At 46.8% G+C, this 14,128-nt stretch overlaps 1 protein-coding gene across 1 annotated transcript in view; it reads left to right on the top strand.

Annotated features, from left to right (window-relative positions):
• The first annotated feature begins 994 nt into the window (after positions 1-994).
• Positions 995-14,128, top strand: part of Pptc7 (protein phosphatase targeting COQ7) — a 35,946-nt gene continuing 22,812 nt past the window's right edge. Inside the window, 2 exon segments of the mRNA XM_027414054.2 lie at positions 995-1,373; positions 1,376-1,526. Of these exon segments, the coding sequence (XP_027269855.2) occupies positions 1,293-1,373; positions 1,376-1,526 (232 nt within the window). The 5' untranslated portion in view covers positions 995-1,292.

The following is a 14,128-nucleotide window of genomic DNA, read 5'->3' on the forward strand; positions in this document are numbered from 1 at the left end:
TGTGAGAGAGAGAGAGAGAGAGAGAGAGAGAGAGAGAGAGAGAGAGAGAGAGGATCTATGTTCCCTGTAACTCACTATGTCAATCAGGCTGGCGTCAAACTTGCAGACCTGCTTACCTCTGCCTCCCAACTGTCAGGGATTCAAGATATGTGCCATCATGCCCAGCTCTTTCTTTCTGCCAAGAGATAGACCCCTTGAGAAGAGGCAGCAGTTGTAGCAGAAGAGAGAGAGAGATCCCATCATTGTCAGTTCTGGGCTCTCCAGTGTCCAAATTAGAAGCAGGGAGACAACCAACTTGGCCAGGTAGACTGTCAAGCTTAGGATCGGGGGCACAGACGTTTCAGACATGGGGCTTTCAAGGTAACTTAATTATCGGAATGTTGGGTTTGTGTACTGCTGTTTCTCACTGCTATACTGTAAGGTATAGAACCACAATCTTGGTTTCTTACCATTATGTAAAGGAATGGTGTGTGTGTGTGTGTGTGTGTGTGTGTGTGTGTGTGTGTGTCTGTGAAAGAAATTGTTAAGCAGGGTATGGTGGCACATAATTTGTAATCCAGCGCTTGGAAAATTGAAGGCAAGGAGATCAGGAGTTCAAGGCCAACCTTGGCAACAGAGTGAGTTTGAGGTCAACCTGCGCTCCATGATACTCTTAAAAATCCTAAAAGAGAGAAAAAAGACATAAGGAAAAGAAAAAAAAAGAATTCCCGCACTTACCCCCCCCCCAAAAAAAACCCAGTCTCAAGTATTTCATTCTCAATAATTTACAGTCCTCTGGGAAATGCAAATGCTGGACCTCAGGCAGCCAAGTCCAAAGTAACTATAACTGCTGAACTACAGCTCCCAGGAGACACCGCGCCCACACCCTTTGCGCACGCTCAATTCCAATGACTACATAGGGCTGCGAACCAGGGGGCGGGGCTTGTACTAGAGCCGCGATTTGTGGGCGGGGCCTGGGCGGGGTTAGATAGGGGGCGGCGCTGCCGGCGCAGCCCGGAACACGCTAGTGGAGCGGAAGATGGCGGCGGCGGCGGCGGCGGCGGGTGCAGCCGGGACCCCAGTTTGGTTGAGGCGAAGGAGCCGCCGGCTCTGACTTCGGTCTGGCTCCAGTGCGTGCGGCGGAGCGTATACGAGGCCCCGTGCGGCGGGCAGGGGCGGTGGCGGCCAGTGCGTACCGCCCTGAAGAACGCCCCGGCGGCGCTGCTGCGGCTGAGGAGAGAGCCGGCTCCGGGCCTCGGCGTCCTCCGGCGCCCCGGGCCCCGCGCCTCCTCGGGGGGGCGGCGGCGGCGGCGATGTTCTCGGTTCTGTCGTACGGGCGGCTGGTGGCCCGCGCCGTCCTCGGCGGCCTGTCGCAGACCGATCCAAGGGCGGGCGGCGGTGGCGCGGCGGCGGCAGCGGCGACTACGGGCTGGTGACGGCGGGCTGCGGCTTCGGCAAGGACTTCCGTAAGGGCCTGCTCAAGAAAGGCGCGTGCTATGGGGACGACGCGTGCTTCGTGGCCCGCCACCGCTCGGCCGACGTGCTGGGTGAGTCCCCCGGCCCCGGGTCCGCCTCCTGGGGACTCGGGAGTGCGAGGCTTCACTGCTTCCTCCGCGGAGCGCAGCGCCCCGCCAGGCACCCCAAGACGGGTTTTCTGCCTCCCGATCCCCCCACTTTAGAGATGGGGAAACTGAGGGGCAGAGCGGTGGATCCACGTGCCCAAGGTCACCGCCTTGGGAATGTGTCCAGTCTGTCCCGGTGCAGAGCCGCACTCTCTTAGTCACAGCTCCCACGCGACCTCGTCCTCCTCGCTCGGCGACACCTGCAGGCTGCTAACCCCGCTTTGCCTCGTTCCCTCCTCCCTCTGTGCGCCCCGGGAATCCCTGCTTCTTGGCGAGCTCCTGATGCTATGGCCGAGCCCCAGCTGCGGGATCCGGAGCAGACCGAAGACAGACAGCTGGAGCGGGAGCCCACAGGCCCGCTTCGGCCCACTCCCACCCCCAGTCCTCCCCCGCCGCTGCCTCGACCGTCCCCTGATTCCCATCCTTTTCCGGAAGGGCGTTGGGGTTGGGGTTGGGGGGGTTGACTGTTAGCCTTGTTAGAAATTCCAGCTGTGCTCTACCCCAAACCGAACTCGTCTACTTGAGGTCACTTGGGGTGGCAGAAGGTCTCTTTGACCCAAAATAGAATGGCCGGACCTGCTTGTAGGCTGCAGCCAAGAAAACCTTGAGACTCGGTCACAGCTTTTTAGGCCACAGGTGTGTTTCCTAAGACCTATCCCAGTTACACCTTTGGGTAGAGGAGACAGGAGAGAGCTGTCCAAAGGGTTAAACAGTACTCAAGCAATCATAAACTTGCCTCGTGTATATGCCCTTGCAGATTTTGTGTATGCCATTAAAGCTCTTTCGGTTCATGAAGCTCTTCTTTTGAAATTGAAGGACATGCTGTCATTGGCTCCAGGTTCAAATGTCACTTTGGTTTCACTTCTCCAGTGACATTGAGTTTTTGGTTACTTAAAGTTTCATATGCTAAGACAGAATTTGGCGTTGGAGCAAATAATTGTTTTTGCGATAGTAACTGCTTGCTTTTTTTTTTTTTTTCTTTTGAAGGACAGCATCTTTTTATAATCCATTTGCTGTGTAATGGAGGCTGACCTTGAACTCTTGAGCCTTCTGCCCTCACCTCCCAAGTTCTGAGGATACAGGTGTGTGCCGTAACTCAAAGTTCATGACACTATTTAGGTTTTGGTTCTGTCATATGTAGTATTTGTGAACATGAGGCCTAGAAGGTGCTTCTCGTTTTAATTGATGAGTAACTCCCTTATCTATGTTGAGAAAAACCTCTTAGTATTTAGACAGCTCTATGGGTACTAACCGTTCAGAGAACCTCCCTAGACGCTTAGGTTTTGGAGCTATACAAATTCACCTGAAGTCTGTCTAGACTCAGGGTCCTTTTTAAGAGGCTGCCATTAGCGGTCTTTGCGAGTCACCTAGGCAGCACTTGCAGTGACCTTCTGTGCTGCCTTTAAAGTTACAGTTAGCTGTGGGTAGGTCAGAGTAGACTGCTCCCTTGGGCTGTGCATGAGGCCATTGCTTCAAGGCTCAGCACCACCAAAAAACGATGTCAGGAGTTGCAGTCATACAACAGAGGAGGGGATAATGAGCCAGTAAGTTTCATCTATTAAAGCTGATTATCGTGTGTGTGAAAAACATGTGATTTGATTGATAATTTGGGAGTTATAGTAGTTTCTAGTACCTCAGGTCTGAGAATATTGAAAAATCCTAGGAGTAAACCATTCCTGTTTTAAATTGCATGCCATTCTGAATAATGAGATGGAATCTTGCACATCTACCATGGAGTCCTTTTGTTACTGTTTTGTTTTGAGACTGGATCTTGTTATATTGCCCAGGGTGGCCAGGAATACATGGCAACCTTCATGCCTTGGCTTCCTGAGTCCTGCAGTACTAGGACTACAGGTGAGCATGCCATGCCTCCCCAGGTCTTCTCATTGTTACTTGTATTCGTTTTAAATTACACGCCAGTTAGTCTCTGAGGAGTCATCTTGGTTATCAGATGAACTGAAGATGTAGGGAACTAATTTGTATAACTTTTTTTTGGGGGGGGGTTTCGAGACAGGGTTTCTCTGTAGCTTTGGAGCCTATCCTGGCACTCGCTCTGGAGACCAGGCTGGCCTCGAACTCACAGAGATCCGCCTGCCTCTGCCTCCCGAGTGCTGGGATTAAAGGCGGGCGCCACCAACGCCCAGCCTTGTATAACTTTTATTACAGTATGTTTTAGTATTAACAAATATTGTTACTATCTTACTGTACCTAGCTTATAAATTACACCTTATTATGGGTATATATATATATATATTTTAAAAAGTACTTACAGTGTTCAGAAATCCACTATGGGCCTTGAATGTATCCCTCAAGGAGAAAGGGAACTATTGTATCTGAATGTATTAAATAAATCCCAATGCTTTGTTTTAACATGCTACTATTTTGGTATTGTGGCATATTTGCAAAGATATGGGAGATAGTGGTCAGACCCTTTCTAAAAAAACGCAAGCATAATTTCATGCTCTTGACATTCTGGCAGAAACCATGCCTAGTTTAAGGTTAAACTTTGCAACTTAGTAGTTGATTTGTGGTCTTGGGTGGACTCTTTTTTTTTTTTTTTTTTGTTTTTTTGAGACAGGGTTTCTCTGTGGCTTTGGAGGTTGTCCTGGAACTAGCTCTTGTAGACCAGGCTGGTCTCGAACTCACAGAAATCCACCTACCTCTGCCTTCCAAGTGCTGGGATTAAAGGCGTACGCCACCAACGCCTGGCTTTATTTATTTATTTATTTATTTATTTATTTATTTATTTATTATGTATACAACATTCTGCTTCCATGTATATCTGCACACCAGAAGAGGGCACCAGATCTCTTAATGTATGGTTGTGAGCCACCATGTGGTTGCTGGGAATTGAACTCAGGACCTCTGGAAGAGCAGCCAGTGCTCTTAACCTCTGAGCCATCCCTCCAGCTCTTGGGTGGACTCTTAAAAGTCTGTCGTTCCTTACCTGCAGAAGATGAAAGGTGTGGGCTGTAAGACCTTAAGGTCCAGCTTTGGCTAGCCAGTTACACTTCTTATTGTCCCTCTAACAGCATGCATTTCTATGGCATTGCTATAGACACCTCCAGTAGATTCCTTCTGTTTGTATCTAGCATTTAGCACTAAGTGCTTAAATTATCTTGGTTCCTTGTCTGGAAGGAACCTCTCTGGAGAAGATTGCATAGAGGCAGGCTTGCACAGACTCTAGCCTTTAGTCCTGCAGGTAGACCAGCATGCGGCACTGAAGAAGGCATGTGCTTAGGGGTCTGATGGAGATATGTCACCAAGAAGTCATTTATTAGTTGACAAATCATACACACACACACAATTGCACACTCCTGAAAGTGGGGAAGCATGAGAACAGAGAGGAGCTAGTCTTCCAGGACTGTTCTGTGTGGAGGAGCTCTTCCAGAAAGCTGTCCTTAGAGTCACCTGAAATGACTTCCTAAGTTGTTTCAAAGATCAAATGAGTTTGATCTTTGGCAGCAGTGAGCCAGTTTACCAGATGGTTCCCTCTACTTTATTGGCACTATCACAGACCAGACTGATAGGAGTTATAAGCTGAATTGTATTAAAAGACTCTTTTTTTTTTTTTTTTTTTTTTTTGGTTTTTCGAGACAGGGTTTCTCTGTGTAGCTTTGGAGCCTATCCTGGCAATCACTCTGTAGACCAGGCTGGCCTTGAACTCACAGAGATCCGCCTGCCTCTGCCTCCCGAGTGCTGGAATTAAAGGCGTGCGCCACCAACACCCAGCGTATTAAAAGACTCTTGAAGGCTAGACTGGTCTACACGGTGAGACCTTGCATCTGAATTGAGACTCTTTCTTGCAGTTTGGTTACTCACTGTGGGCCTCTCTTCAACTGTTGGAATGAAATTTAATTTCTTTTGTAAGAGAAAGAAAATATTTTGATGTTTTAAAAAATTAAAATTGGTCTCAAAAAAACAATAAAAAAACAAATTTAAAAAATTGGAATTGGTTGAGCATAGTGGCACACATGCCTTTAATCTCAGCACTAGGGAGGCAGAGGCAGGCTGATCACTGAGTTGGAGGCCAGCGTGGGCTACAGAGTGAGTCCTAGGCCAGCCAGAGCTATACAGAGAAATTGTCAAAATAAATAAATAAATAAAAATGGAAACTGATGTGCCCTGTTAGTCATGATGAAGAGTACTTGATGCCTAACATTGTTATTGTCCCCACTGGACTTCTTTTAGGAAAAATTGGCTGTGGTGGGTGTGGTGAGACCAGGCACCACTCCCATCCCGTGGAAAATTGGCAGAGGCTCACTCTCTATTGGGCCAGCAGGAGTAGCCCACACAGGCACAAGCTGAGGGGACTTTTCTTGTTCTTTCCTCTCTGTAGCTTTATTACTTTGCTGTGCCTTCCTAGGTACATGGAATCATGAAAGCCACCTGATGTCATCACTGAATTCTCCCAGCTACAACAGCAGCATCAAAAGGCTGTTGAGAACCTAAGACTTCAGAACCTTGGGGTTTATTCCTTCCATGTTTTGGTGATGAGCCAAACAGGCCTTCAGAGGGATAGGTGATTTCAAAGCAACACATTTATCATTGGTAAAGACAGGCCTCTCTGTCACATTTGGAGGGATGGGGGGGGGAGAATGTGAATGTGTTTATAATTGCTTCATTCTCTCGGACTCATAACTGAAAAGCAACAAAAACTCCCCTTCATGTTAAACACAGTTTACAGAAACCGTTTATTTGAAAACGGCAGGCATGGTCCTTGCCATATAAACTCTGGCCTCTGAAAATGGAGTTGTTAAGCCACTCTTAAAAAGCCGAGGGATGTTTGTTTAAGCACGGTTTAGCTTGGAACCTAAACATGAAAATAAAACAGTTTTCTACTCCAGCCTTTGGTTTCAAGTTTTTACTGAGCCAGAATTCTGAAGTGTTTCTGTGAGTCTTGCCAATTGTAAAAACTTTCTTTGGGGTGGTGGTGTTGGTAGGCTTTTTTGTTGTTTTTGTTTGTTTTGTGTATGTGTGCTTTAATTTTTAAAAAAGATGTATTTATTTTGTGTGTTTGAGTATTTTGCCTGCATGAATGTACCACATGCATGACTGGTGCCCTTAGAGGACATTGGGTTTCCTAGAACTGGACATCTGAATGGTTGTTAACTGTCACCGGAGAGCTGGGAGTCAAACCCGGGTCCTCTGTAAGGGCAGCCAGTGCTCTTAGCTGCTGAGCCATCTTTCTACCCCTGGCTGTCAGACAGGACTTCCCTGTATGTAGCTGTGGCTGACCTAGAACTCAGTACGAAGGCCAGGTTGGCATCAAACTCATAAGAGATTCGCCTGCCTCTGCCTCCTGAGTGCTGGGATCAAAGGTGTGAGCCACTGTGCCCGCCTTTTGAATTTTAAAGTATGAAGACCAGGTGAGCTACATGTAGAACTGAAGTGGGTGCGTGGGTTAATTTGATGTGTCTGAGCTACACTTTTATTTCATTTGTTTGAGTCTTTTGAGACAGGGTTTCTCTGTGTAGCTTTGGAGCCTATCTTGGAACTTGTTTTGTAGACCAGGCTGGCCTCGAACTCACAGAGATCTGCTTGCTTTTGCCTCCTAAGTGCTGGGACTAAATGCGTGTGCCACCACTGCCAAAAAATCTACTTGATGATGACCTTGACTTTTTGTTGCTTTAAGCTGAGCTGAAGGGCTGGGAAGCTGGCTCAGCTGGTAAAGATGCTTGCCACCAAGCCTAATGACCTGAGTTTGGGCCCCAGGACCTACATGGCAAAAGGAGACACCTGACTCCTCAAGGAGTCCTGATCTTGCACTCTAGTCCCATAATACGTGTCCATAAAAGGCAAAATTGAGTGCAAAGTCAGTTACATGGTATGACACTCACCCTTTAAAATGTATACTCAGCTTTTAAAAACAGAAGGTTGTACAGCCTTTCTTACTGTCTGAGTCCAGGACAAACCCCCCCCCCCCAAAAAAAAAAAAAGCCTGTCCACTTGCAGTTGCTCCCAGCTTGTATTTCCCAGCCCTGGTAGCTGCTTGTAGATTCTCTGGATTTGCCTGTTCTGGGCGTTGTGTGCAAGTGGAATCCTAGAATATGTAGTCTTCTCTGCTGTTTCCTTTCACTTAGCTTATTTTCTTCTTTTTTGGTTTTTTTGAGACAGGGTTTCTCTGTGTAGCAAGGGCTGTCATGGAATTCACTCTGTAGACCAGGCTGGCCTTGAATTTAGAGATCCTCCTTACCTCTGCCTCCCAAGTGCTGGGATTAAAGGCACTCGCCACCCCTGCCTGGCTCTCTCAGCTTATTTTCGAAGTTGGAGAATGTGTTAATATTTCATCCTTTATCATGGTTGCATAAAATTACATTTCAGGGACGTATCACATTTTGTTGATCCATTCGTTTTTTGGTATCCATGGGTATTTTCATATACTGGCTGTAGTAAATTATGTTTAGCAGATTTGTATATAAGCTTTTGTGTGAGCAGGTGTTATTTTGGAGTGTGTGTAGGCATTCACTATTTAGTCCAGGCAGGCCTTGAATTCTCAGCAGTTCTCCTGCCTCAGCCTCTTAAGTGCTTGGATTGCAGGCACTTGCTACCACATTTGGCTATGCACATGTGTTTTAAATCTTTTCAGGTATATACCTGGGAGTGGAATTACCTGGACAGATGATAATTGGTATAGTTACAGTATATATAATTATATAAAGAAAATTATTTTTAAATTGCAGTAATTAAATATGTAAGTTTTGAGATTTTAATCGGTACTTTAAGTATGATTGGTGTCATAATCTACATGTTTTCAAGGGAAAAATGTCAGTCAGGCCTATTAGTAATACACAGCTTTAATCTCAGCACTTGAGAGGCAGAAGTTGGAAGATCTCTTGAGTGTGAGGCCAGCCAGGGCTATATGGTGAGACCCTGTCTCAAAGGGAAAAGAGGAGTGTGAATTATTGAGGAAGAGTGAGAAGCTTGGCCTTAGAAGAATGGCTATAAGGGCTGCTTTGCTGCCTTCTGACTTGCAGACATTGTTGGAAGACAGATTGGTGTAGAGGATGTCTGTTTGCTGAGCTCCACCTCTCCCTGTCCTGCTGTGTGCAGGGCGATTTACACTTTGTGTGAGGTGTTTATGAGGTGCCTTCACTCCTGCTCACCAGTTTGTAATCTGGAGAGTTTGGGCTCTGTGTGATACAGTCCTGACTTTCACTCTTCCCTCAAGGCATTAGTAATCTCTAGAGGGCTTTGGATGGATCTCTCTGTGGAGTAAGCCACTCACTGGCTTTTAGAAGCATTTAGTGCTTATATTTTTTTAGATAGATATTTGCAAAGACTTGTTAAATCCCAAGGGAAGGTAGGGTTCTGATTGGTTCCAGTTGGGAAGGGATTTGGGGTAGGGGGAGGCTGTCCCCCAGGTTTCAGCATGGCCTCGTGAAACTAGGCAACATGTAATCTGAATGGCTGTAGCAGTGTCCAAGTGGACTTGGTGCTGGTGTGTGGCTCTGGGAACACTACACCAGGTCAGAATGTGACCTACAACCATGTCCTCTGGCAGATCAAACACATGTCAACCTGAGGCTACATGGCAAGTTCCTTTCATGTAGTTTCCCCCATGTCTTTCCTAAAAGTTTTTTCTCAAGCTATGCCTAGGCTATAGGATTAGACTTCTCAGGAAAATGTTTTTGGGAAGTAAGTTTACAGTATTTTATGTATAAAGAAATTGGGGGTGTGTTTATCTTTCAGAATCTGTGTTAACTTCACATCTTTTTGAAAAGTGGTGTGTGGCATCTAGTGTGCTGCTGCTGTTAGGAGCATTTATGAATGTGAGCTTCGTGTCCTTAATGGTTGCTAAAAGTTCATGAAATCAATCATAAGTCCATGGCCTTCTCAAAGGCTGCAGAGGTCACAGTGCTGATAACAGGCAAGACACTACTCACTTGAACTTGAGCTGGCCTTTGGTACAGCCCTTTCAGTTTAGTTTAAAATCGTTACGGAAGAAAAGAGGTGCTGAGTGCTTTGGTAAGATCCCGAGCAGGATTTGTGGATTTGTGGGTGCACTGGAGGAGGAAACAGGTCCTTTTGTGTGAGGAGCGAAGACCTTGCTTTGGCTTTTCTGTCTTGTTCACACTTGACTCAGGAGTCCGCTGCCTCTCCTGAAAGCAGCACTGGAGATGGCAGAGCAGTACCATTGCTCTTTTGAAATCTGTACAGATGCAGACAGCTGCACTCACCTGTCCTCCTCCTGTAAAGCTGACTAGTTAGGAGAATCTGCACATTAGTTGAAGACTTGAACCTCGGGTTCAGTATCATTGTCTAGTCTTTGTAACGAGTGCTTCTGTTGTGTGCTGTAAAGTAACACCTGCTCAGAAGCCTCCTTTGTAGCACATACCTTGGCTGTAATGAGCACAGCTCCCTCCAGCCTTTGCACATACAAGTGTGTGCACACTGTAGAGCAGCATTGTTCGCTGTGTTTTGGTGTAGATGTTTCTATTCTGACGAGCCCTGTTCATCACACCTCCTGTATTATATGTCAGAACTTACTTACTTGGCCCTCTACTTTTAGTTGTTTGGGTTTACCCACTGTCCTCTTGTAAAGTGACAGTGAGGTGAGCCTCTCTTTACATTGGAATAGCTCCTTAGGGCTGACTACTTGAGGAACTCTGTAGCAGGCCAGGAGTGTGCAAGGGTCTGTGCACGTAGCACCCTGGAACCCTCCAGAAAGGTTGCATGCTTGATGCTCATCCAGGCTCCGGGGATCACTTTCTCCAGTATGCTTCATGTCAGTCTGGAGGGTGTCACACTTACCATGTGTGTATTTACCAGGCTCGCCACAATTTCTGTCTGTTCTTGGTGTGAATCCCAAGGGCTGCCAAGACTGCAGCGTTGCCAGGGTCCACAAAAGTGACTTCCTACAGAATGTGTTGTGGTGGGCCCAAGAGCTTACAGACTGTTTTGTTGATTGCTTGTTTTGACCTTTCAAGGCTACTTTCACCTAGCATGTTTTTTTGTGTTCTGGCTGCCCATTGTCATTTGAGGTGGCTGCTGAAGGTTGGCTGCCCTGAATGAGGCAAACAGAAAAGTGCTTGTGTTTTCACTTCAGTGTTTGGACAGCAGCTCTGGGTCAGGCTTGAGCTGTTCCCTAAAAGCTGGACTTGAGCTTTGGCCACTGGTGGGTAATAGGTCTCGGAGTTTCCCTGTGAAATGAGGTCTCATCAAGGATGTCCCACTCCTAGGAGGACATCCTTGTCTTTTGTTTGTGATGAGTGATTTCAAATTCAAAACTGATTGACCCAGTGTTCTGTTAGTGGAGAAAAACTTTTTTCAACATTTTAACTAAGTTGCCAAAACGTTTTTTTTTACTTGCCAGTGGTTGTTGACACTTCTCTGAAAATATACACACATGGCCATGTGACAAGCATAAAGGATATTTGTTGGGAGCTGAAAACAGAGCCTTTGCCTCCAAAGTAGTTCATATAGTAAGTATAAGCCGTGTGCAGAACAGGATAGCCAGGTTTGTCCACCTCTTGCCTTCTCAGGAGTTTTCTATCCTGCTCCTTACGCTGGCAGCGAGCTTTGGAGGCCTGGAGTCAGCTCCTCCTCTGTCTCTTGGTTGTGAAGCTCCTCTCTCCAGGGGCAAGCAGCATTATGTCGTAAAGAATGCTTTTACATGTACAAGCAAGTAAGGATGGCCTGTACATCCTATACATGGAAGGACTTTGTCTACAGGGGTACATGGGCATGGCAGTTGGGAATAACAGATGGATGCTTTGGGAATAGAACAGGTAGGAACTGCTGAAAAAGCTGAGCTCCCTCCACAGGGCTGTATCCAGGGCGTCGGAAGGAGCTGGGTGGACTCCAGACAGTGCAGACAGAACAGCAGAAGTTAGTGACACAGGACACCAGGGAGGGAGTGGGGGAGAGATGGGTGCTGGTTCGGCACCCAGCAGATTCTCAGGGTTTTTATTTTAGAAGTGCAAGCTAAATGTTGCTTGTGACAGGCTGGGATATGCAAGGGGAATGGCCAGGTTTGGGAATGAAAGGTGGGGGTGCTAGAGCCTCAGGGCTTACGGAGTGCTGAGTGCTGGGACACTGGCTATGAGAATCATCTGTGTGTGCAGGCATAGAGGGTCAGGGCTGTGGGGACATGTCAGCCAGCAGTAGGGCTTGGGAACTGCTGGGCCAGGTGTTGGCCAGCTGGTTAGAGAGAGAGAGAGAGAGAGAGAGGGAGAGAGAGAGAGAGAGACAGAGAGCAACCATTGAAGTTATCGAAGTGACTGAAGAAAATGCTTGGCCCTTTGTACATTGCTTGTTGTCTAAAATTCCCATTTAAAACAAGCTACACAGTAGGCAGCTTGTGCTAAAGAGACACTTGTTAAATGAAGTTGCTTTTGGGGAAAGGCCAGTTCATTTCTTAAAAGTGCAGGTGCACTGTTTTGTGTTACAATAAATCTTTCTGCCAAAAGCCACTGAGCCCAACCGCCACGTGTGAGCTTTACGTCAGCCACCCGCCCCTGTTAGGGCCCAAATTAATACACAGAGAGACTTGTATTAGGTACAAGTGCTGCTTGACCAATGACTAGGATTCCTCATCTGTTAGCTCAGTCTTAATTATCATAAATCTATATATTTTATAAGACTTATAGAGGATGCCTTTAGCTGGCACCCTCTCTTGCTGGTGGCTCACATGGCGCCGCTGGAGGAAGAGCAGAGTGGAAAAAGGGCCACTTCCTGTTTCTCCTTGCTCAAATATGAGTCTCCTTGTTATGTCACTTCCGGCCTGGATCACCACTTCTCTATTACATTTCCCAGAATCCTCTTTGACTCCTAGTCCTGTCTAACTTGCTGTTTCATTGGCCAAACAGAACTTTATTTAACAATCAATAAGATAAACATACACAGTACATTCCCCATCATTTTTGTTCCTTTGTGTTCTTTGCAGACAAATAAATGCTTCTTCCTTAGTACTCGCAAATGTCACTGTTGAATATTTAATGAGCTATTGAATGACGGCTTGGGGAGTTGACTGTAGAACCGAAATGATCTGCTCACTCATGTTTTATACATTATCGGTAAGTGGACATTGTCTTTTGGTTGTGACCACAGACCAGTATCTGGAGAGCTGGTGGCTTACAAATGGAAGTCAGAAAAGTTTGGCTAAGTTCAAACCTCCTGATTGCTGTAGACTGCAGTAGCCTCAGCTGTTCACTTGTTCCTTTTTTTTTTTTTTTTTTTAAATCTTTATTACTACTTTATGTGCAAGGGTATTTTACCTGTGTATTTCTGTACCTGGTGCCCATACAGGCCAGAAGAAGGTATTGGATTTTCTGGGGCTTGAGTTACAGACAGTTGTGAGCCACCATGTGGATGCTGGAAGTCAGACCGGGTCCTCTGGAAAAATAGCCAAGTGCTCTGAACCACTGAGCCATCTCTTCCAGCCCTGGTTGTTTCTTTTTTAAATTGTCCCCTCTCGCTGTTGGGGGGCCCCCAGGCCTTGCCATGCTTCACAGTGCTCTACCTCTGAGCTACATCTACCCGACTCCTGTTGATGTGTTTGTTTGAGACAAGAGCTGACATATCTTAGGCTGACCCTAAGCTCTCTGTGAAGCCAAGAATGACCTTGAACGTAAGATTCTTCTGCTTTCTCCCCAGGTGCTGGGATTACAGGTGTGTACCCTGATGCCCAGCAGCTGGCTTTTCTCACAGGTCTGTGAGCCTGCACTCTGACAGTCCAGTGGAGTTCACTACTGTCCTCAGACAGCCGTGGTAGGAGCCCCTCCTCTATGAGTGAAGCAGATGGGGCTGGTTCTGGACACTGTCCTAGTCTAAGTTTTAGATGGAGTTGCTCAAAGCTGCTCAGAGCCTACCCTGGCCCGGTGTACTGTCTTGTAGGGAGACCGGATGGCAACTTCTTTCATGGTGGTGGTTTTTGCTGAGTGTCAGTTATACATAAGCTACTAGGACAAAGCCCCTTGATTGAGATAAATAAGAGCCTGATGTTGACTCTGGTAGTGGCAGGTCTGCCTTTCCCTCCAGGGGATCTCCTGAGTGCCTGGCTCCTGTGCAGCACTGTTGGGGCGACTAATGGTGAGAGGTTCCTGGCATGGGCGGAGGAGGCATTTACCTGGAGGCCAAGTTTCTCCACATGGAACTCTCTCTCTCTCTCTCTCTCTCTCTCTCTCTCTGAGCCTTTCTGACTTGTGCTTTAGTTTATCCTTCTGGGTGAGAATGACAGGAACTCCTCGGCATCTTTCCAACTCAGGGTTCCATCCTTGAGGCTCATTTTAGACACTTGCTATAGCTTTCATCAGTTCATAATGCATTTGGGATTTTGTTTTAGTTGCTTTTTGAGGCAGGGACATGTGGCCCAGGTTAACCTCAAACTAATGGGTTTCTTACTAGATCCATCCTCTGCTCGCTCTCTCTCACTCTCTCTTTCTCTCTCTCTGGCAGAGGCAGGCAGATCTCGGATTTCTAGGCCAGCCTGGTCTACAAAGCAGATGCCAGGACAGCCAGGGCCACACAGAGAAAACTGACTTGAAAAACCACCATAAATAGATAAATAAATAGATGAATAAATG

Source organism: Cricetulus griseus, chromosome 4 (assembly GCF_003668045.3).
Source record: "Cricetulus griseus strain 17A/GY chromosome 4, alternate assembly CriGri-PICRH-1.0, whole genome shotgun sequence".
In the NCBI taxonomy this organism is placed as follows: domain Eukaryota; kingdom Metazoa; phylum Chordata; class Mammalia; order Rodentia; family Cricetidae; genus Cricetulus; species Cricetulus griseus.